At 40.0% G+C, this 21,844-nt stretch overlaps 2 protein-coding genes across 4 annotated transcripts in view; both read right to left on the reverse strand.

Moving 5' to 3' along the window:
- Window positions 1-2,150, reverse strand: part of prkar2aa (protein kinase, cAMP-dependent, regulatory, type II, alpha A) — a 72,500-nt gene extending 70,350 nt beyond the window's left edge. Inside the window, exons 1-2 of one of the 2 annotated variants that reach the window (XM_034087167.2) lie at window positions 1,507-2,150; window positions 371-653 (exon numbers count right to left, since the gene is read on the reverse strand). In XM_034087167.2, the coding sequence (XP_033943058.1) occupies window positions 371-620 (250 nt within the window). In that variant the 5' untranslated portion in view covers window positions 621-653; window positions 1,507-2,150. Of the gene's footprint in view, window positions 1-370; window positions 658-1,506 lie in introns of both variants that reach the window. The other variant, XM_034087166.2, reaches the window with a different exon arrangement.
- Window positions 2,151-5,636: 3,486 nt separating this feature from the next.
- mgll (monoglyceride lipase) overlaps window positions 5,637-21,844 on the reverse strand; it is a 46,986-nt gene continuing 30,778 nt past the window's right edge. For both annotated transcript variants that reach the window (XM_034087170.2, XM_034087169.2), the window contains 5 exons: window positions 21,329-21,465; window positions 14,305-14,415; window positions 13,893-13,982; window positions 11,505-11,720; window positions 5,637-10,585 (listed from right to left, as the gene is read on the reverse strand). In XM_034087170.2, coding sequence (XP_033943061.1) covers window positions 10,469-10,585; window positions 11,505-11,720; window positions 13,893-13,982; window positions 14,305-14,415; window positions 21,329-21,465 — 671 coding nt within the window. In that variant the 3' untranslated portion in view covers window positions 5,637-10,468. The remainder of the gene's footprint in view (window positions 10,586-11,504; window positions 11,721-13,892; window positions 13,983-14,304; window positions 14,416-21,328; window positions 21,466-21,844) is intronic.

Raw genomic sequence — 21,844 nt, forward strand, 5'->3', positions numbered from 1 at the left:
TATTTATAGTCAAATTAGACCATTTAAGGTCTTCATGGTTCAAATCACAAAGATATAAAGTACTATTTTGGATCATGACAGTCGGACAGACAAGGAGAATGGAAACCTAGATTATATGAGTGGCAGATAAGGGCTCCGGCTGATTGGAATGGGATTTTCTGGGTGCAAGTATGGCAGGCCTCACACACTTGGATGCATCTGTCTCTCAGGCGGAGATGAAATTGATTCCAACTACATCAGTGACAGCACTTCTAGCTTCACCTTTTCTTCCACTGACACAAAACACACTTACGCTGTCTTTCATTCTGTCACTCATGCAGACACTGTCAACGTAAGAGGTGACAATCATAACAATAAGATGTAAACTTACGCTCAAAGTCAGAATCCTCATCATCGTCGTCATCATCCCCGTTGGACTCTGTTTGCATGGGCTCTCCATCAAACATCACTCCTTTCCCCATCTTGCCACCAGCTCCGGCCCCATCCTGGCTTCTGGTTTCCCGCAAACGGGTGAAGTACTGTACTGCAAAATCCACCAAGTCTGAGGGTCTTTGTCGCAGCACCTCCACAGTGTACCCCTGCAGCAGTTCTGTCAACCCCACTGGTATCTCAATACTCATGGCTGTGTGTGGCTCAGTGGTGGCGTATGCTATCTATCTGCAGAAGGAAAGAAAATTAGTCAAAATGTGTTTTGGTACAGAGTCATACTTGTATCACAGGCCAGGGCTTGCTTAATAGTTGCTTTGACCAGCTGACTTTTACTATGGCGGTACAAAGTGTGCCCTGTGTGGCCTGTGAATGTGAAGTGGCTGATGACTGCTCTACAGGGGAACTGAAAAGAATTGAAGCAACCTGGATAACTAAAATAATGTCCATCAAGTGTGACAGCTGAACATATACTGCACTAGCATGTATGAAGGTAGTGTAATGACGTACATGAAGTATTGCTGTAACATTGTCACTGAGCGGCCACTTATCTAGGGTTGAGCCAAGAACACACAGTTCCCACAGCTGCACCAGCAGATATGAAACCAACATTTACAAGAAGGGGAAGAGATAAACAGCTACATTCGCTGGGTTTCAGCGATATTACTACTCGGCATTGACGGAAACTGAGCTGTCAACTTGGGTGGTTTGCCGGCTCGAACTAGCTAGTAAAGCAGCTAATGTGGCTAATGTTCATGACAACTGGTTTACTGCCCTGTTCGATCTACATATAACTATACTTACATATATAACCTAGATAACAAACAAGAAATACAGCAAAGGTAGATGGGCTGTGTTTCAAGCGTTGTCTTACGTTAAAGGCATTGAGCATTAGCTTTCTTGCCACCTTCAATGAAGCCTTTACCGTTAGCTAAGCTCACGCTATAATATGGCGCACTGGCTGCAGGGAGCTAAGCCACAGATAAGTGGCCGGCTAGATAAACGTTACCATGCAAGCACAGCATGATGTCAAGCAACGTTAAGCTATAAACTAACCTAACGTTACGGTGAGACACTTACGTGAGAATCTGTCTCCCCGGCTAAACTAGCCAGTCCCCTCCTTCTTGGTGTCTTCCTTGTTCTCTCTTATTTCGTCTCTTCTTTTTAGCCAGTCTCTTTGCCAGTGTATCAACCGTATACCTCCACCGAAAAACCCGGTCCAACGTTAAAGCCAATAAATGTTACGAGTGTATCGCCGAGCTAGCGTTTTGAGGCTAGTTTAGCTCCCCAGCCAGCTGTACAGCGATGCTGGCTAAGTTGAGAGGAAAAAGCAGTCGACTTCACCGCTGCAGCCTCTTACGACGTCCACGCACTTGGGGAGGGTGGGACTTGCTGTGGCAGTATGGAGAGCTGGCTAGCGGCAGGCTAACTCGCAGAGCTGCTAACTACTTGTTAGCATCTGCCTGTTTGTCCTTTGATGTCAGCCGAGCGACTCCTCTCCTGGAGACACTGATAAGTCAGCTGCTGCAGCCAGGTGAAAACTCCTTAAATCAGCGTTTTGCCACACCACTTTTAAGTACAACCCCAAGTACCGACAAAAACCCTTTTTTAATTTTATTCCAGCAGTGTCGCGGCTAATTACATCAAGAGAAGCCTGCAGAAATTAACTGAACACACGTTTCTTCCCTCCCGGCGAAACACTCCGCACTACACTCAGGAATGAATTGCTGCCTGTAGCCAGCGTAAGGAGGCGTGGCTACTGAGTGAGCAGAGAGCGTTTGACATTGATTGACAGAAAGCAGGACCTATCCGAAAATAAGTTCTGCATACCCCAGCCAATTGGATATTGGCATGTAAATGAAGGCGGGATCAAAGGCAGAACCATATTCGTACTAGAATAGGACCACACCCACTGAAGTGGCCTTCACAATATTTGGCAGAGATCTCTAGAAATAGTAGAAAATAAAAATATATATACAACTAATTCAGGGAAACATGACTGGATTTGTAAAGACTAAAGAGAAAAAGTGTTTTCTCTATTCTATAGTCTTTTCTAAGATGTATTCTTGAATGAGGGTGTGCTGCAAATAGTGTGATGAATTCTTGAAATAATACTTGTGATGTGATATGTAAATAAAAACAATCCTATATAACTGACTTCTGAACTTTGCTGCTCTTTGACCTGCAACAACCCATCATTCCACACAACTTTGTTTTATTAACTTTGCTGTGGTATGTATGACTGAATAAAATACATTACACATCGGTACAGCTGAAGTCTGCAGCAGAATGCCTTTCTTGAAAACCCTATATCCTCGCTGTTATTTAAGTACGAAGATTACAATTCTCAATTTCTGGCCCTGATCCCTCATTTCCTTGTCTAACCCATCTTAGTGTAACCCTCTAAATTGCATCATAGTTCCACCAGTCCCTGCACATTTCTTTCTATTGTTGTACGTGCAGCTTCAGTGCATTGGTGATTCTTATGTCCTCTCACCATCTTCCCACTCTTGTTTACTTTGTTTGTCTAGAGTCAGTTTTCCCCTGCAGAAATGAGCCTGTCTACGTGGAGCAGGATCACTGAGGGACGATCTACAGGTACCTATTCTGAGAGGTTTGCTAAGCACCACCACCGTGCATGTAGCATCTCCTCTCTCCCATTTCCGTTCCTCAGCTGTCACAGAGGTAAAGCCGTTGCCATGGCCACAGTGAGCTTCGATTTAATTCCTCTTACCTGATTCTGATTGGTTTAGGACTTTGTTTTCAACAAACACAGATGAGAAACAGAAGTCTAGGCTCCCTCTGCTGGGAGAATACACTCTGGTTATAACACATTATTTGAAAGGTTCCTGTCATGTTAAAGATAAAGATGTTAACCCAGAGTGTGTAACTGATTCCAAGCTGCTTCTTTAAACAACAGAACAAACTCCTCAAAATTAACCACATAATTAGGACAATTCTCAGTCTCACAGGGTAGATAATGGTGGTTGATTACCCCGCTGATATCTATTAGCTTGTGAACCTTCCCTTAGTCTTTGCTGTATTTGCTGTATGTGAATTAGCCCACAATAAGACTCATGGTATAGCGTATCCCTCAAGGGAGTGCATTTTTCTGTGTAACCATTTCCCACAGGAACATAAACAAGTAGCAGTACAACCTATAATAGAGAAAGTGACAGATGAGTTTTCACATGTACAGCCGGGACTGGGGTCTTGGCTTTCCTAGTAGTACCATCCTTTGGGAGTTTCTGAGAATGTGGTTCCAGTCAACTCTAATAGTGTCTCAAGGAGAGCTAGTCTACATTTTCAGAGAGAGGGGGGAGGATAGAGAACATGGGTGAAGGAAGACATTTAGTGTACACTGTAGGCTATGTGGAGGTGTGCATAGACTGTGTGCGTTTTAGTATCTGTCATCTCCAAACATCTCCATGGGACCACTGACACACAGCCAGTTTTCCATTTAGGCGTTATCAGGTGTTGACATAAGGATGGACAAGGGTGAGGAGGATGAGAAAAAACAGACTGTGCTTGCAGTGTCTCAATGTATATAGAGAATAAAACAAAAGGAGAAAAGAGCCAGGAAATAATCTTAAATGACACTGATGGTGGTTTTATAACTGGAAGTTGTTATCAGGGGAAGTATTGCTCAGATTAAGTAGTAATGGAGGACCACCACTGAAGATATATGGCGTGCATCATCTAATTGATGAAAGGTTTTTGCTTTGGAAACTACGTCGATGGGTTGGGGGTAAGTAAAATTAGACTTTATTACACCACAACAATTTCTTGCAATGAGATTTAAGGGCTCTGAAAACAAATAAAATATAGAAATAGAAATCTGTATTTGTTATCTTCAGCCACCCTCAAAACCAAATTGGTTCATTCATGTCTTGCCTTTTTGTACACACTGACACTACATTCATACAACCGAAGCTGTCTCAAATTAATGTTGTGATACAACACCACCACCTACTGGCTGATGTGCGCCTGTTCAGACTCAAATCTCAATAGTTCTCAAATCTCAAAATGTTTTCCCGCATTGTTCTTAAATAATTTCACACGTAAAACATCACAGAAACCACAACAGCAATATTGTCCTGTCGCACCCAAATTCACCAGATCACTGGTCTGCAACGCATCATGAAAAATGTTTAGGATTCTGACAATAACAGAAAAAAATAACATTCAAGGAAGTTGAAGACTGTTATGAGGTGTTGTGCTGTCTCTAAAACAGACCCCAATTCACTTGATACCTTATCACATTATCATTTATTATATATGTATTTCCTATAATATAATTATATGAGAAGGCTTTTCTCTATCACACTATATTGTATGAATATTGTTTTTCATAATAGATCTGTGTTTTAAGCAAGATCTTTACCAGTAAGTAATTATGGACAGAAATATTATTTTTGTGCGCACATTTCAAGTAATGATGAGGCATTTTTTTAATTTGTTCTTAGTTCACAAACTGCAAATATTTGAGTCCTTCATTAGTATTTGCTTGGATTAAATCTAAATAAAGTTTAAACCTTGAAACTAAAAAAGTGCAAATACAGCCTTTTGCATTTTGAAGGAGGTTCATAAATAGTAATCTCTCGTATTCACTTGTTTTTTTTAACAAAATCTCAACATGTACAAATGGAGAAAAGGCTGAATAACATTACCAAATAGGGCAGTCTAGAATAGACCCCAAAAACACGTCTGGTTCTTTTGTATTACAAATCATTCTGTTGATATCATGTGATCAACAGAACTTCCTGTTTTTGCTGGAAACTAATGGAAAAAAATGGTTAATTCACAAATGTGACAGTCATTACATTAACCAGATGAGGACCTCATCTGTAATGTGAAAAACGGTGTGTGCAGGCACACTTAAAATAAACAGGTGTTTAGTTATGAACTATATATCAGCATACACATAAACACTCAGAAACTGATTGGACAGAAATTGACAGAGACAGATAAACTATAAATAGAAAGAGACTGACAGGAGAAAGACAAGCAGACAGACACAATTACTGAGACAGAAACTGATTTGACAACCAGGAAATGGAAAGTAAAGGAGAAACGGATCTGCTTAATGCAGCTCTGTACAGCTGATTTATATCAAAACACACTCTAATCGACTCACACACACAAAAACGCTTAGATAAATGTTCGAGATTGTAATAGAGCATAAACAACACTAGGCCACAATCCAAAAATAAAGGACAATTCATATTCTCATACAAATCTTTTATTTGGGTGGAATGCTTATTTTCCTGTTTAAGTCAAAACCTGATACCAGCAGTTTAGTCCTCAAAGATATTTGACCACATTGTCTTTGATTTAAAATGAATGTTTAATGAAAGCAGGTCCAGGTCATTTTGTAAGTGGAGATACCTCAAGATTCATGTGAAAATTCCTGAAAAGTAAATGGGAAAGAAGTAGAATATTTCCCCAAACCTGTAGCAATAACACCCTGTTGATAAGATCTTGTTATAAAACTGTTTTTAATATCAGATGGTTTAAACATTTATAGTTCTCTGACAAACTGCACAAAGACGCACAACGCCGACTTAAACCCACAGTAGTAAAATACTCTCTATGCATAATCATATCAGAATTATTGTCATACATTTTTGCAATTGCGGACTTTACATACTTACAACCTTGAACAGTTTCCATCGAAAAAAAGTATTGTGGACTTTCATGTAGCATAAAAAGTAAAAATGACAAAATATGACTATGGTTTATGGTATAAAAAGTGCCTTGTCATGATGTGTAATCAATATATAGTAGCTTATACATAAAAGGAATACCTATAAATACTCTAAGATAAATAGAAGATTTGTAAAATACATCGCATTCTTCATTTTTGTATTTCCATCAAGGGTTGTTAGCAATGCTAAGCTTTTATACACTGTTTTACAATTAGGTTAAGTAATCAAGCAGTCTGGCCACTGTACATCAACATTGTTTTATGTTATTAAAAGCAGCAAGATTTGAATGTTTTTGCTCCAAAATGCAATGTCAACCATTACAAAATGGCATCATAAACTACACGTATAGATTAGATTTAAATGGGAGGATGTGTGAATTAATTACATTACATGATGAATTCAAGGTAGCACCTTTTTCCATGCATTCACAGCATTTTGGAGAAGTCCTCTTCAATTCTTGCTGTCTGTTTGAGCACTGCCACTAGATTTAATTCATGCAAAGTGCACTGAATCATTCCAGCGCACTCTAATCTCATAACATTACAGGAAGACTGGCCTGTGCCCATTAGTCCTCCATCTTATATAACACGCTCTTTTTCTTTAGAAACAGTCATAAAGTCAAAACACATTTTGAATTCTTTCCTTTGTATTTTCTCTACTTACTTAACATAGAACTTCACTCATAACATAAAAGAGGTATTAACAGTCAAGTGAATTATTATATATTAACAGAGCAATGCATCTGTACATGGCTATCTCTCAGTATGACAACATCCACCACTTTCAAATCAAAACAAGGGATAGATGGGGGCAAAAACATAGAAACTCCCTAAAATTCGAAATAAATCATTACAAAATTGTAATGTTGTGTTGTCAGTAACAGCAGAGCAGCCTGATTTAAATTCAGCGAGTGTCTTATTATTCACTGCGGCCTGCGACGCTAATTGTTTGCTCCCTCATCTCCGCGCTCGCACCAAAGGGAATCCTCACAGCAGCGAACTGAACAACCAGCTCTGAAAGCGCTTTTCATCCTGCACCGTTAACAAATACACATCTTTCACAAATCCAAACAAAAACTGTGCTGCCATGGTTACAGTCAGCTACTCTCTCTTTCCCTCTCACTCCATCTCCATCTGTCTTCGCCCGCATAGCAGTAATATGCACTCTTGTAGTCTGACAGATAGATTTGATTTTGTTGACGTTCTGTCACACAGCATCCTACGAGTCTGAATCCATTGTGCAGCAGGGGTGCTATTACCAGTTTGAATACACCTGGGACTGTGCAGCCTTTGTGTGTGTGCTGTGCCGGCTGCCGCCCAATCAGGAGCAGATTGTGTTTGAAGTGCTTGTGATAAGACGCTGGGGTTAAGGGTCTGACTCCCGCTGGGACCCGTGAATACATTACATCTCAATCTGTGTCTGCACGCCTGGCAATGTAACCTGATATCTTCGCCTGAGGCCTGGGAAAAGCAGCGAAGAGGATGCGTTTACACCCTGAAAAAGGATAGAGTGAAAAGCATTCTTTGTATCATTAATGTCTCATTGCATCTCCATGGTTTTATCACTACATCAAAGACAAAAAGGATAAAAATAGCCAAACACCTCAGAGCTGTCTGCAGGGCATGTGTGGGTCACACTAGCACACGCACACTCATTAATATCAAGTGTTTGCATCCCTGAAGTTATTTAGTAGCTTAGGGTTAGCTGAGTCGGTAGAGACTTAAGCAATGTGTCCTCTGTTAAACAGTTCTCTGTCCAAAGAGCCTGAAAAGAAGAACATAAACTGTTGCTGTTCTGATAATTGAGCACTGGGGGCAGTGTGGGTGGCTGACAGTACGAGATGTTGGAATTAACAGCAGAACAAGGGACTCTGTGATGGTCAGAACAAAGAGCGCTGGTCACCACAGCAACACAGAAAGGTGGAGAGAGAGGGTGACACGGGGTGAGGCAGGAGGAGACAGGGTGAGGGAAACGAGAGGGAAAAAGAGACGGAGCAGGCCTGAAGCCAGAAATCCATCTCATTCTATAGGTCTTGTAGGGATCACCGTGGTTACTAATATATACATGTAAAATGGCATAAAAAAATGCTACGTTGCCGCCGACCTGCTGCCGTGGTTACACATGAGTAACGGTCACCGTGGATACCACACTGTGCTTCCCCTACTCTCTCTGCGTGAGGCCTTTTGAACTCTGTGTGATAGAGAAAAGAGCAAGAGGGGAATGAGATACAGAAATGCACGATGTCTGAAGTCAGACACTGATATGAAAGCCACACAATGTTTGCTCCCTTCCCATCCTGACTCCTCCTCATGCTAAATGAATAGGTGGAGGAATCTCAGGACTATTAGCAATACCTGCTAATTACAGCCTACCTGAAATATCCAATAATGAGCTCAGTGTGTTTCTGTCTAGCTTATAATTACCGGCTACCAAGAATAAAGGCTACTGTGACATTATTGCTATGGTTTCGTCAGCCACTGCTGACTTTGAGTACTCCACACTGCTGAGAACATTTTGAAAGTTGACAGATTCAAACATTGGATACATATAACAAGTGAGATGTTAGCTTGACCACTGCTGAAGCTACTTCTATTGTAGATACGATCAGATGAAGCCCAAGCTATTCCCATGGCTAGCATAAAGTCCATCTTTTTAATTATTTGTATTATTTCCATTCTAAAATCAAATCAAGTTCATTTTCCATGTCTTTTGAATCCAATTTGATTAACTAAAAGCTGCTTCAAACCCTTTCACACTTCCAGGAATAACATCCTGATGGAGAATGGTCTTCAACTCCTAAAATGTATCTATAAAGTTACCATCATGTGCGGATACAGTAGTTATATGTCCCAAAGCTGCTAAAATGTATTTTAAGATCAATGAATTATATTAGATTGTTGCGGTGTTTAGTTTCAGAAGTTAAAATCTCAGTAACATCCCTTTCTGTCACTTCGCCTCTGGAATTCATTCTGGACCACATCCTGTTTTCCCAGCAAAATGATAATTGCAGCATTGTTCTGAGGGGTTGGGATCCCACTGTGGCCTCCCATGCAAGAAACGGACACATCCACATGAACAGATCTGGATGAAGTGTCCTCCAGATGCCAGATGCTGTGATGAGAAGAGATCTCTTATTTTGTTCTCAGTAACAGAGAGGGGGCTCCCTTTCATTTTCCATCTGGTCTGAGCTTAATGAAGTTACAGCTTCAGAGATTGAGCCTAACAATGTCACCAACTGGGACCGGAAAGGTCAAAGGTCACATAGAGAGGGGACCTTTTGAACTTTGCTCTCTTTCTGTAATTCCCACCTGCAGAGGGAGATTGAATATATTATAACTTATAATGTAAATGAAGGGAAGTAATCCTAAGGCTGTTATAAGAACATATCTTAAACAAGGAATAGAAGACTCGTTTGCTAGGATCCATCGAAGAATTCACTTAATTTGTAAAACAACATGCCGGATGATTATTACTGGATTTAAAACTAGACCTCAGCCTTCACGATTCAGATAAATGGATTACGACATATGTAAAGTTTAAGAGCTAAGCATCTTTCTCCAGGCCAAAGAAAAAAGGGACATGCGGAAAAGTGAGGGGAAGAGAGGATGTGTTATGTATACACAGACACATGTCAGTTTCTGAGCCACTATAAAAGTGTCAAAAGTGGTGTTTCAGGTCATTTGTAAAACACTGCGCTCACAGAGGAGAGTTTTAAGAGAGCTTGCAGATGCTTGCTGAACTGAAAATCTGTTTTATATCCACTGGTCTTACACACATGGACAAAGACAGACCTGTCTGCTGAGGAGCCATGAGCAAAAAGTAAATGTGCCTGTGCCGATTCATAATGTCTCACATTACGTTGGTCATCAGTTTTTAAAAAGCTCTGGCTTTTTTGTACAGTATAATTGAGGGAACAACTTGAATATTGCACTTTAAACCCCAGCATAATGTAGCTTAAACTTCACTTTAGCTGCATATCACTGAGGTCTAATGGAGATAACCACATTTTTATCCAAATCTGCCCATGACTGAAAAACAAGGGAAACATCCCAGCTGCTGAGTATCTTAAACAGGAAGTAGTTTCTGACCCCATCATCCAAATCTCTATAACCTGGGTTGATTGATAGGTACACGGGAGAGGTGGATATACTCTTGTTTGTTAAGTTCTTGCCCGGAGGATATTGTCAGTACACTTTTTATACTGAGAAAATAATATCAGTCTATCGGCCCGAGTGTGTTTCCCACACCAGAGTGCAGTAGTGTTGTTATGCCTCTTGGGACGAGGTTGGCAGTTTCCCTGGAGCTCCTACAGGTTGTTTCTAGGAGCCTTGTGGTTACGGCGATGTCACAGCTGGGATGCGATCTGTGATCCAGCCGGTCACCTCCTTCAGCGTGGACTCAGACACCTCCGGGAGGTCGTGGTGAAGGGCGTGGTAGGCTCCCTCGAAGACCTGAACAGACAGCAGCAATGAGAGAAAGTCAGAGAAATGGGATGTTCGCATCGAGGAAGATGTTAAAAACTGGGTCATTTGAGATAAGTGCCTTGAGTGTCATATTTCAGGAGGAAACTTGTTTTCTCTTCTGCTACGATGTTCTGTGTGAACAGCGTCTTTTAAATGAACTGCAGTCAAATTTCAGGCAGATTCAGCATGCTAGCTAAACCTGCAGGGAAATACTCAAAACCAAAATAAACAGACACTTTTCTGTGATGAACTGACGCCTGATAACATTCGGTTCAATATTTGGTTCACCAATTGTATCTCTCTGATAAGACATGTGCTAAAGCAGTCCATGTACGTCATGAGCACCACCTGATGCTATAGAAAAGAGGAACAACACGTAAGATAAGAAGTGGTTAGGAAACTTCTTCTTTCTTTTTACTTATTAAATACAGTTTTCATTCCTCTTGGTTTGACCATGTGATTTAAAAAGAGCGTGTGAACTTCCTTCTTCACAAACACACATCCTCCCGCGAAGAGGAAGAATCTATCTATATATATCTGTAGCCTTCAGTGTGTCTGTCAGTGAACCATGCGGGACTACAGAATGTGTGTGAGGAGGCTGAACATATATTTGACTGACAACATAGTTTAGTTTAGGCATGGACCTGCTGGGTTTTCAAAGGTGAATTTATTCTGTATGCATTTTACACTGCTTGAAGTTGCACTTTATGTAACGGTCAGATCCAAAAGCAAAACTATTGTACCTTCAACCCTTCAATACGATTGGTCTCAAGGTTTGTCTGAATGTGACGATTTCTTCTGTTTAACCTAGCTTTCCAGGCAGTCCTACTGCCTTAAAAAGGATTTCAAATAAAGGCATTTTTCAAAGCAATTCACATAAAGTTTTCACTGAACAGCCCTTCCTCACCTTGAATTTCTTGTCGGAGCTCGCAGCGTTTTCGTGCATCAGCTTGGAGCCTCTGATGTCGCAGAGCTTGTCGGTGTCGCCGTGCAGGAGCAGGAAGGGCCAGCTGATGGAGGGGATCTCCCTCTCGATGCGCGCCGCCGCCCCCATCAGCTGCATGGCGAACGACACCCTCATGCCCCCGTGGAAGTTCAGCTCATCGGCATCATACGCCTCCACCTGGCAGGAAAAATAAATATAAGAGTTATTGAGCAAAGTTTATCACATATCTCGCTGGTTCTGATTTGTTATTTATTCCATCTTTATTTAGCCACAACAATAAACCTTGTAGATGAATTCAAATATGGAACAAAGTCCAAGAAAATAAGGGCCTTCATGGGAGAATAGAGGACCTTGAATTGGGAAAACTATGAAAGTTGGCAAATTGGAGTTTGGTTCATAAATAAATGGTTAGGAAGCTCTAACGGTAATACAAATAAATGAGGACCCACAGTTCCCTTACATTAAATATTAATGATTTCAAGTTCCACATGTGCTCTCACACCATCACACACATGCCCATTTCTATTCATTTTATTATGTAAACACAGAGCTGGGCAACATGAACTACTGCTTTAAATAATGAATGACTGTAAGCTGATCATAAAGTGCCTTGCTGAGCATCCCAGGGGCTTGGTTAGAAGTTGTTGCACATTATATCCTCATGTATTCACATTGAAGCTTCATTTACATTGCTACCTCAAAATACAACTACATGTTCAGTTTTCCCGCACCAACAGAAAAACCACATGGCGACCGCAAGAACTTTCATTGGTCAGCTCCGGCTGAATATGCTCACATAATTCACATGAAAAAGCTTCTTCGTCTTAATCCTTCTGTCTCTGCTATTATGGTAAAAGATCAAACTAGAGCCTGGTTTGAAAAACACAGGAATTATCACGTTGGAAATAACAGTTTCACATGATGTTGCTATTTTAAAATGTATTGATCTCTTATTCATGCAGGGGAATTATTATTTAGGATTACCTACAACTAAATACAAATAATAATACGATATAATGTGACATAAAACAACATTGTCCCATGATTAAAGTCTTATTTTCAGTAAAGGAACAAGGTGAATCTTTTCCCAACGCATATGAAAGATTGTGAGAAAAACTATTATTGCATGACACTGCCTAATCATGCACAATATGTCCATCTAGTCTTAAGGGTTAAAGCAATGGCTCCAAAACTGACACCTTACACATTGTCTCCAGTATACCTTGCTATACAATAGCCAGATCCTGTCAAAAACGTTTGTCACATGCCATAGTCATCTGCTGTTTAGGGTTTTGGGAGAAACATTGAGTTGAATTGATTGAAATAAATTACTTGTTCTGGAGCAAATGTCCACTCTCCTCGTGGGGGAGTAGTCTTCTGGAGTGTGGCTTAGGAGTTGCGCTAGGTACAAAAGGTGCACTAGATAGCTATATTACCTAATTTGTGGACTAACACACATTAAAATGATTGAATGCAGTTCCCTATATCGCTATTTTTCAAGCTACTGTAGCTGTAAAGCCAAAAACCCTTAAAAATATATAGCAGCCGCCCATTTATTTCCCCCTCCATGTCCCTTTCTTGGCTTTGTAGCTGTTAACCATCTCATGTACTCAAGTACTTTTTTTAAAATCTTTTAATGAATCATATATGTAGGTTTACTTCCTCCAACACACTGAAGGATGCGTCAGCAGCAGGATGTGGGATTCTATTGTGATTACAGAGTTTTCTGAAAGGCCGGCTTTGTTGTGCAATAACTTACAGACGTATCAAGTATGTACACACACAACACCAACTGTAGAACCACCACAAAACGGACATATACTGTGTTTCCTGCCCACACACAGGCAAATACAGCGCGGGGGCCTGCAAGCGTGTTTATCTCTTCTACGGTGCATTGAAAATACACACAGTTCACACGAAGGAATGTGTTTCTTTAGGTGACAAAGTACATGCACCTGTTTTGATCATTAAGAATAACACAATACAATCAACACAAAGTATCACACGCACACAAAAGGAAAGGCTGGGTGCACTTCCTGGGACTGTAACTGAAGTTTTTGCATGATTACACACACACACACACACACACACACACACACACACACACACACACACACACACACACACACACACACACACACACACACACACACACACACACACACACACACACACACACACACACACACACACACACACACACACACACACACACACACACACACACACACACACACACAAACCACACACCCTTTGTAAATTAGATTCCCTGCAACACCCGTGCCTGATATTTCAATCAAAGATAACAAAACAGCTCTTTTACAAAAACACACAACAGGTGCCTCTCACCTGCTTCATGTCGCGTGACACCCATTTGGAGTCGATGGAGCCCAGAGTGAGGCTGGGCAGCATGTGGTTGAGGACCTTTGCCATAAAAACCTGCAAAAGAAAAGACAAAAAGAGCATTTCAGCTTATTTTCATACACCTGATAAATATTCCTATCCCTCTGTATTTTATTTCTCGCCATATTATTGTACAGTAATGAATAATTGGAATATTGTATTATTCCCCTGATTCTTGCCCGTGAAAGGCACTTCATACACGTCAGTATTAGAGTCAGCACACACAGCAGGGCTAAGTGGAGCAAGGAGAATGACCCTTGGGTTAACTGACTGAACAGTGTGACTGCAGTATGACTTAAAGTGGAGAGGAAAAGAAGAGAGCCAAAGTGGAGAGCGGTGGAGAGAATGAGTGGTTTACCTTGAACGGTGTGGCCGAATCCGGGTTCATCTGGACCATCGGAGCGATCAGAACCACTCCAGAGAATTCGCTGGGCCTCTCACAGGCCGTCAGGATGGAGATGGCACCACCCTGAGTGGGAAAAAGCAGAGAATATTTAATCAGAATTACATGTTTAAATCTCTTGATTTTGGATTTTAGTACTCTCTTTCTATAACTCTTTATCCCTGACCTCAGCTACAAAGCAACCAACATCACTGCAGGGTATACAAAAGTGAATCTTATTCAACAGATAAACACAAAAAAGTACGAGTTTAACCACCAATCTAAAAATACCAGCATTGAAATTTTACTTCAGTGGATCCACATCATATGCGGTTTGCTATTCATTGTGATGTCAGGTGACCATAAGGAGTATCAGCTTGTATAACTGACATCTCATTGGTTGCTTTGTGAAACAGTCTTGCAGCAGGTAGGCCTTTCAGTTCATTTGAATACTCTTACATTTATTGATTTTGTTACAATATATAATATGATGGGAATTGATCTGACACCTGCGCAGAGAGCTTGAAATGAAGGTCATGGTAGAAGTTGTTTGATTTTTGTAGATTATTAACTGTAAAACCCGCCACTGGTGAACGTTTCCAGATGGACAATATCCAATCAAAGAAGTTTTAAAACAGAAAGAGCAACAGGCAAAGGCGTAGAGTTTCAAATCAAAGCAGTTACAAAAGTTTAAAACTGAAGAAAAAAACGTGTCTCGGTGTCGGGAATATGATATAAGCTCCTTTTTCGACCTGTAACAAAAGACAGGGAGTGTCTTAGCAAAGTAGGTGAGAGGTTGTGATGCGAGGAACGGAGGGAAAACTCCTCAGAGGTCAAGACGAACATAAAACAATCCATCTTTTGTTGAGACAAGCGTGAATTTCCACCCCGCTCTTTTGTGGCAGCTGCTCCACAGACTGTGAGAGAGACGTGAACCCAGGGCCCCAGGGCACAGCGTGCACCGTGTGGCTGCAGCGAACAGCAGCGCAGGGCCACACCTTGGCACCAACGCTGACATTAGGGATTGTGATTTAAATCCTGTGATGTTAAGGCCATGATAATGATCAGCTCTGTGGCGGCCAGGAATCAAATCGATTTTCTACGGTTCACTTTGTCATGGTTTCTCTTCTCAGATGGAGCAAGTGCAAGTGTGGGTGGGCACAGACACACATGCACATGACTCTGCGTAGGGAAATCTGCTCCCACTCTCTCTCTTCTTCTAGAGACTAATTGGCTTCAACTTTGTTTATGTGAGCGTTCTTTGTCACTTGTTTGAATATTCATCAGGCTGGGGCCAATGACAGGAAAAGCCTGTTTCTCCCTTGCACACACATTCCAACACATAATAAAAAAAACACATGAGCTCACACTGAAACCTCCACGTGTCAACACCAGGACTCGATCAAATGGGGACATTTCTGCTAGATGATTTGGTTAACACATCACATGTGATTCTGGTTAAGCATGACTCAATGTTACTTGGTACAAAAGATCATTCGAGGTCATGCAGACACAACCGTGTACTGTACATTGGGCTCCTATGATATAGAGAGATACGTGTGAATAGGGGAGAGAAAGAAAGGGACAGAGAAGTCCTTTAAGACGCTGATTAAAGGCCTCCCTACACTTTCTCTCTCTGAACATTGGTTAAAGACGATGAATACTTGCATTGTATGTCTGTCAGCTGATAGTGGGTGGACTCAAACTGTCAACAATTCCCTTAGGAGCCAACATGCTGACAAAATATAGACTACAGTATACAGCTAAACAGCTGGCTTACTGACATTGCAAGATCTAATTTTGCTTGTTATTAAATAAACTTGGGAAATTTAACAGACTTGGAGAGAGATCGATGGCTGATCCAAATATATCAAGGCCCTAAATAGTAATGAAACATTATATAAAACTCTGGCAGGGAAGAAGTAGGACAAATGAGTCTCGGCCAGAAATATTTATGTTAGAAGCACAGAGATGAGGAAGAGTGAGAGTGAGAAGGAGCCACAGATGAAGGCATTTGTCAGCATTCCCATGAGCTGATACAACACCAACTAACTGCTCCAATTATTTAATCACGGCTTAAACATACGATGCAGAGAAAACTGTGAAATAGTGTTGTTTATGAGACACATAAGCAACACATTTTCTAACTCTTACTTATTTTGTAAATATTTATCATTTCACGTTTTAACTCACTAGCCCAGGGGTTTGGTGAGAACTGTGGGTATTTTCTAACTAATTCCTCACGTTCTTCAGCAGTATTTTCAGATTCATAAACTCCAATTATCACTTGTTTTAGATAGAAAATGATTTCATACGAGTTAACAGTCGTGCTGTGAATGTCAATGCTACAAGCTAAATGCTAACCTCTGATTGCCAACATGCTAACAATATGGATGCTATAATGCTGATGTATAGGCTGTGTCTGAAATCACTTCCTCTTTACTATGTAGTCCACATTTGTACTCCTTTAAAAAAGTTAATACAAAATATATAAATTATATATAGCCCTCAAATGTAACAAATTAAGCAGTGTCAATGACTTACATACTACTTTTTGCTAACAATATCACAATGCACTTGCTAGTCATTAGTAGCATCAGTTAGAGTACAAATTCAACTGTTGACCTGATTAGGCCACTAGATAAGAAGTCAAAGGATAGCCGAAGTATTAGGATTCATCCTCTGGCCATGGTATATGTCTTTGCATAATTTCTTGCCAATCGAGCAAGTAGATATTAAGATATTTCTGTTGGGACCAAAGCAGTTAGCCCGAAAGAAAGACTGACATTAGCAATGCCAAAAGGCTAAGCTTAAAAAGCCAATTTAAATGTACACAAATATTCCTTACTATGAAAGTACATTTATGTTCTTCAATGTTATCAGGAGAACTGCTTACACTGTCAAATGTTTAAACCTTTTTGATTAAAACAACAACTGGCTTAATTATAAAATTATATTGCCGTACACCAACAAAAAACGTTTTTTGAGGGGTTTCGTATAGGGAGGAGTTTATGTTCGAAAAATGTGTCAAACAAACAAATAAAAGTTGCGTTGACTTGCTTTAACTAACATATATTACTAAAGTCACATTAGAAATGTACTTATTTGAATTAAAACCATATTTTCTTTATCCAAAACTAACCAAGTTGTAATGTGCTTTTGTTTTGTTTACATTATCAATGTTTACCACATGTTTTATACTTCATACACTTGATTTATAGCAGACAGGGTTGATGATGTGTGAGTTTAGGACATCTATCTACACTGTGTCCATGCCGCTAACTGCAGTCTCCGCAGGATGTTATCGTTGGAGCAGCGTCCCTGCAAATACTCTAGAATACACAGGGTGTATCCACATGTTCTTCTAGTTGTTGCGTCATCTTCGCCTCTTTAAACAAAGACTCATACAAGCGGAGAACACATAACAGAAACAGGATGAGGAGCCACAAAACTGGAAAGCTGGGAAATTACACAATATTTAATCTGGGTTGGGTTTCCCTAACTTTCATGTCTGTGTTTCATTTGTTTCCAAGAAAAGATAAGTAGAGGAGATAAAGAACAATAAAGGCCATGAAAAAGGAAATTAGAAAATCAAACCAAAGCAAAAGAATGACAGGAAGTACTAGGGAAAAGAAGACAGGAAGTGAAAGTAGGAGACGGTAAGACAGGTGGACTTTGACGTAGACTGGGGATCAACAGAAGGAAGGAAAGACCTAAGAAGGGATTGAAAAAGATGAGCGGAGAAGGAGGAAATGCGGGAAGTGCTGCTGTTGCTTCGGTCAGCTCTGCCTTAATATTTATACACTTTGACAACAGACACATCATCTGGGATCCCACAGTTTCATTTACGCAACTCTGTTTGTCCTCAGATTGTTTTGAACGCAGCATCAGTCTTTATATAAATACAGTGCTGCTGGAAAGCTAGGGCCATAAAAGGATGCAAAAACAGACTCCCAAATGAAATGGATCAGTGTTTAAAAGTAAAAGCTGAACTGAAGGCGTAAATGTAGAAGCCTGTTAAATGTAAAACACACAAGGCTCAATAGCAGGAAGAGGGAAAACAATGCTTTACATGTGACTGGAGCATTGGATAATAAAAAAGACAAAGCTACATTGTGCTTGGGGACTGCATACAGTACACGAGGAATAATAAATACATTCAAAGTATAAACCTATATAAATTGTGCCTATAGGCCAAGGTTGCTCACTCAAAGGGTTGCCTTGAAGTGAAACGCTTCGAACATACAGAGATACTTTATATATTTTTTCCATAATGTAGATACATTTCTTTCAAAGCTTGTCATATCTTCTGTGAAAGACATGTTCTTGCTGAATCAAAGGAGCCCACTGAATCACTGCTGCGCTGCGAGATAACAAGGCTCCATGCGTCTCGCCGCAGATCAGTTCTGTAATGAATTTGCATTTATCCTCTGTGTTCTGAAAATACACTTCCAGCTAAAACGCTATAAACTGTGTATTTGTGTTTGTACTGAAACATGTCTGACTAACAGGTGGGGCATACTGTTTCCTGTTTCCTGCAGCACATCATGTTACTTGTTCTGTGTCAGTGAAGTTCCTTTATACAACATGAGATATTAAACAAAAACATGTTTGCGTTCTGAATGAATGCAGAGTCTAAGCGGCTTGTTATTCTTACATAAGTGAGTTCATGGGAGTACAAATGGACAGGACCTACAAACACTGACAGTAACCCCTTATTATATAACTCATCAATACTGTTTGTGTTCTGCTGGCTGTACTGAGAGTACTAACAGTGAGAGGTTGTGATGTTCATTGCAGCGCTGTGAACAATTTAATAAACTCATCTGTTCAAAAACATTCCCTGGTCAGCCTTGATGGTGATTGGTAACATGTGTAATTCATTTCTTTCTCAGTGAGAGTTCTGGATCAACACTGTCTGTAGCTCTCACAAAGACACATACTTAACACTTATAACACAATTTGCTACTGAAATGGAGTTCAAATGGGAAATAAATAATGTATTAAACTTAGCTTAGTACAAAGACTGAAAACAAAGGAAACAGTTAGCCTGGCTCTCCCTAAAGTTCAAAATCCAAATAAAGACTGAGATTGTAAGAAAATGTGTGTTTCTTAACAACAGTAACTTAATGTGTTTCTTCCGTTTTAATAATGAATGAATTGTTAAACTTGACTCTCATATATTTAGATTTATTTAATTTGTCTGTTTATATCTTGGATGTCTTTGACTTTTGGACTATTGCGTCGGTAAAAACAAGTTATTACTTGGGCTGAAGCAGAAGTTAGAACAAAATATGTACTGCTTTTTGCCCTAGTTTAAATGAAGGAGATCGATATCACTCTCATGTTTGTACATAACATCTAAAGCTTCTGACAGTAGCCTGTTAGATTAGTTTAGCAATGAGACTGAAAAAAGTTGGAAACGACAGAAGGGATTTTGTTACAATTAGACAGGGCCAGGTCGCCTTTTTTCGCATATCTACGCTACTGAGCTGCTGGCTGTTACTTCATATTTTACACATAGATATGAAAGTGTTATTGATGATCTGCCAGAGAGAAAATAGGTGTATCAATGTCAAACTATTTATTAAAATAATAAATAGATTCAGAGAAAAGTAATTGACACAATAATGAAAAAATGCCCATATTCTTTAAATAAAAACAGAAAAAGATTGCAATGTGTTAAGACAACTACTGTTGTATAGTATAGTATACATATTCCACTACATATGGAAGCCTTTCATTTAGGGTAACGGTGAACCCAGACACAGAGGGTCAGATGAATGTAATGACATTGTCAGACCAGTTAGTGAGCACACTGTCTCCTGTCCTTCAACAAATACACACACTCTGCCCTTGTGCCGGTCACTGAACCTGCTTCTGTGTTGTTGGAGGTTTCCAGCGACCAGAGGTACAATCTGTGTCACTGTGTGAAAGGTAAGCTCACTGTGAAGCACCACGAAGCAAACCTAACCTGAACTCTTTCCTGCAGATGAAACATGGAGTTTTTAATAATACAGAAATTATGGATCTGTTGATTTTACAGTTATTTCTTAAACAATTCCTGTGATATTAAACCACCCTGATTGTATTGTTATTATGCAGTCATGTTTTGGTGAACACCAAGGACTTGTTTTTCATGGATAACTAATTTAGGACATAAAACCACTTCCTATTTCAAGAAGAGCGTGTGCCATTTCTTTCATCTAAATGTCACGTGTCGCAGAAAACCTCTCATCTATTTTTTTCATTTATTTTATTTTCCAAAAGCACTCGCCCTTCAATTTCATGCAGCTGTTTCTAGTGTGTGTGTGTCAAGCACACTCTAAAACAATATCACGTTATTTCATACCAAACAAAGCTGATACACAAAACTCAGCAAAAGCATCGGAGCTATTTACAACAAAATACAATAATGTGATTAGAATAAAACACAACCCAATGACTGACCCACAGTAAAATCTGCCATTAACAGCTTAAAGGTCACCTATTATGCAAAATGCACTTTTTGAAGTCTTTTATATATAAATACGTGTCCACGGTGCGTAAGGAGACTCACAAAGTGTCAGAAAATACAACCTTCTCTTTTCCTCCTTACCCACATCTCTAAAAACGGGAGTACAACGGAGCTGATCCAGATTTGCTGCGGTCATGACTACGTTACTAAAATGTGGGCTGGCTTTACATTGATCTCCTGGCAACGGTCTGCCCACGGCCCTATCGTCCCCTATCAGAAATGTCGCTGTATCAGAAACAATGCGCAAGGTGTTTTGGAAGAAATATGGTCTGTGTTTAGATTAGCAACATTTAGCGCTTATAAACAGCACTTTAGTAACAGGGCTGAAATAGAGGGGTATGAGGCAGGGCTAGAATGGGTGATCTGTTTGGCAATTTGAGCAAAACCCTTCAGAGACATGTTTTGTATAGATATGGCCCTATAATATATTATTAAAATATAGCATAATAGGTGAGCTTTAATGCTTCATGGAAAGTGTCCTACCATGGAGTGACCGACGATGAAGACGGGCAGGCCCGGGTGGCGGGATTTCATCAGGTCAACGTGCTGCAGCGAGTCTCTGATGTATACCTGGAAGTCTTTGACATTCATCCTCTCTCCTTCACTCTGACCATGGCCAACTGTGTGGGGAAGAAGCGAAGAAGAAGAGACTGGTGTGAGGAAAGTTGTACATCTGGAGTATATATTAAGAGGTTTTTGAAAAAGGTAAAGGAGGAAAAAAAGACGGGTAATTCCTTGCTTATCTATCATAGTTTCAACACAATTTGTCATAGGGAAGAGATACAAATACAATTAACTTTTTTCCAGTAGTTGGCTGTATTACATAAACACTGATATGCCCTAATCTATCAGTGGGGAGAAGGATGTGCACGACAAATAAGAAGGCAAAGAGGGATCATGTGACTAATAAAGTGAGACACTTTATGCACATTAATGAATTAATTATAAAGTCAGAAAAGCATTTTTCAAATCAAACAATATTTGCATCTTCATTTGATA

Source organism: Pseudochaenichthys georgianus, chromosome 7 (genome assembly GCF_902827115.2).
Source record: "Pseudochaenichthys georgianus chromosome 7, fPseGeo1.2, whole genome shotgun sequence".
Lineage (NCBI taxonomy): Eukaryota > Metazoa > Chordata > Actinopteri > Perciformes > Channichthyidae > Pseudochaenichthys > Pseudochaenichthys georgianus.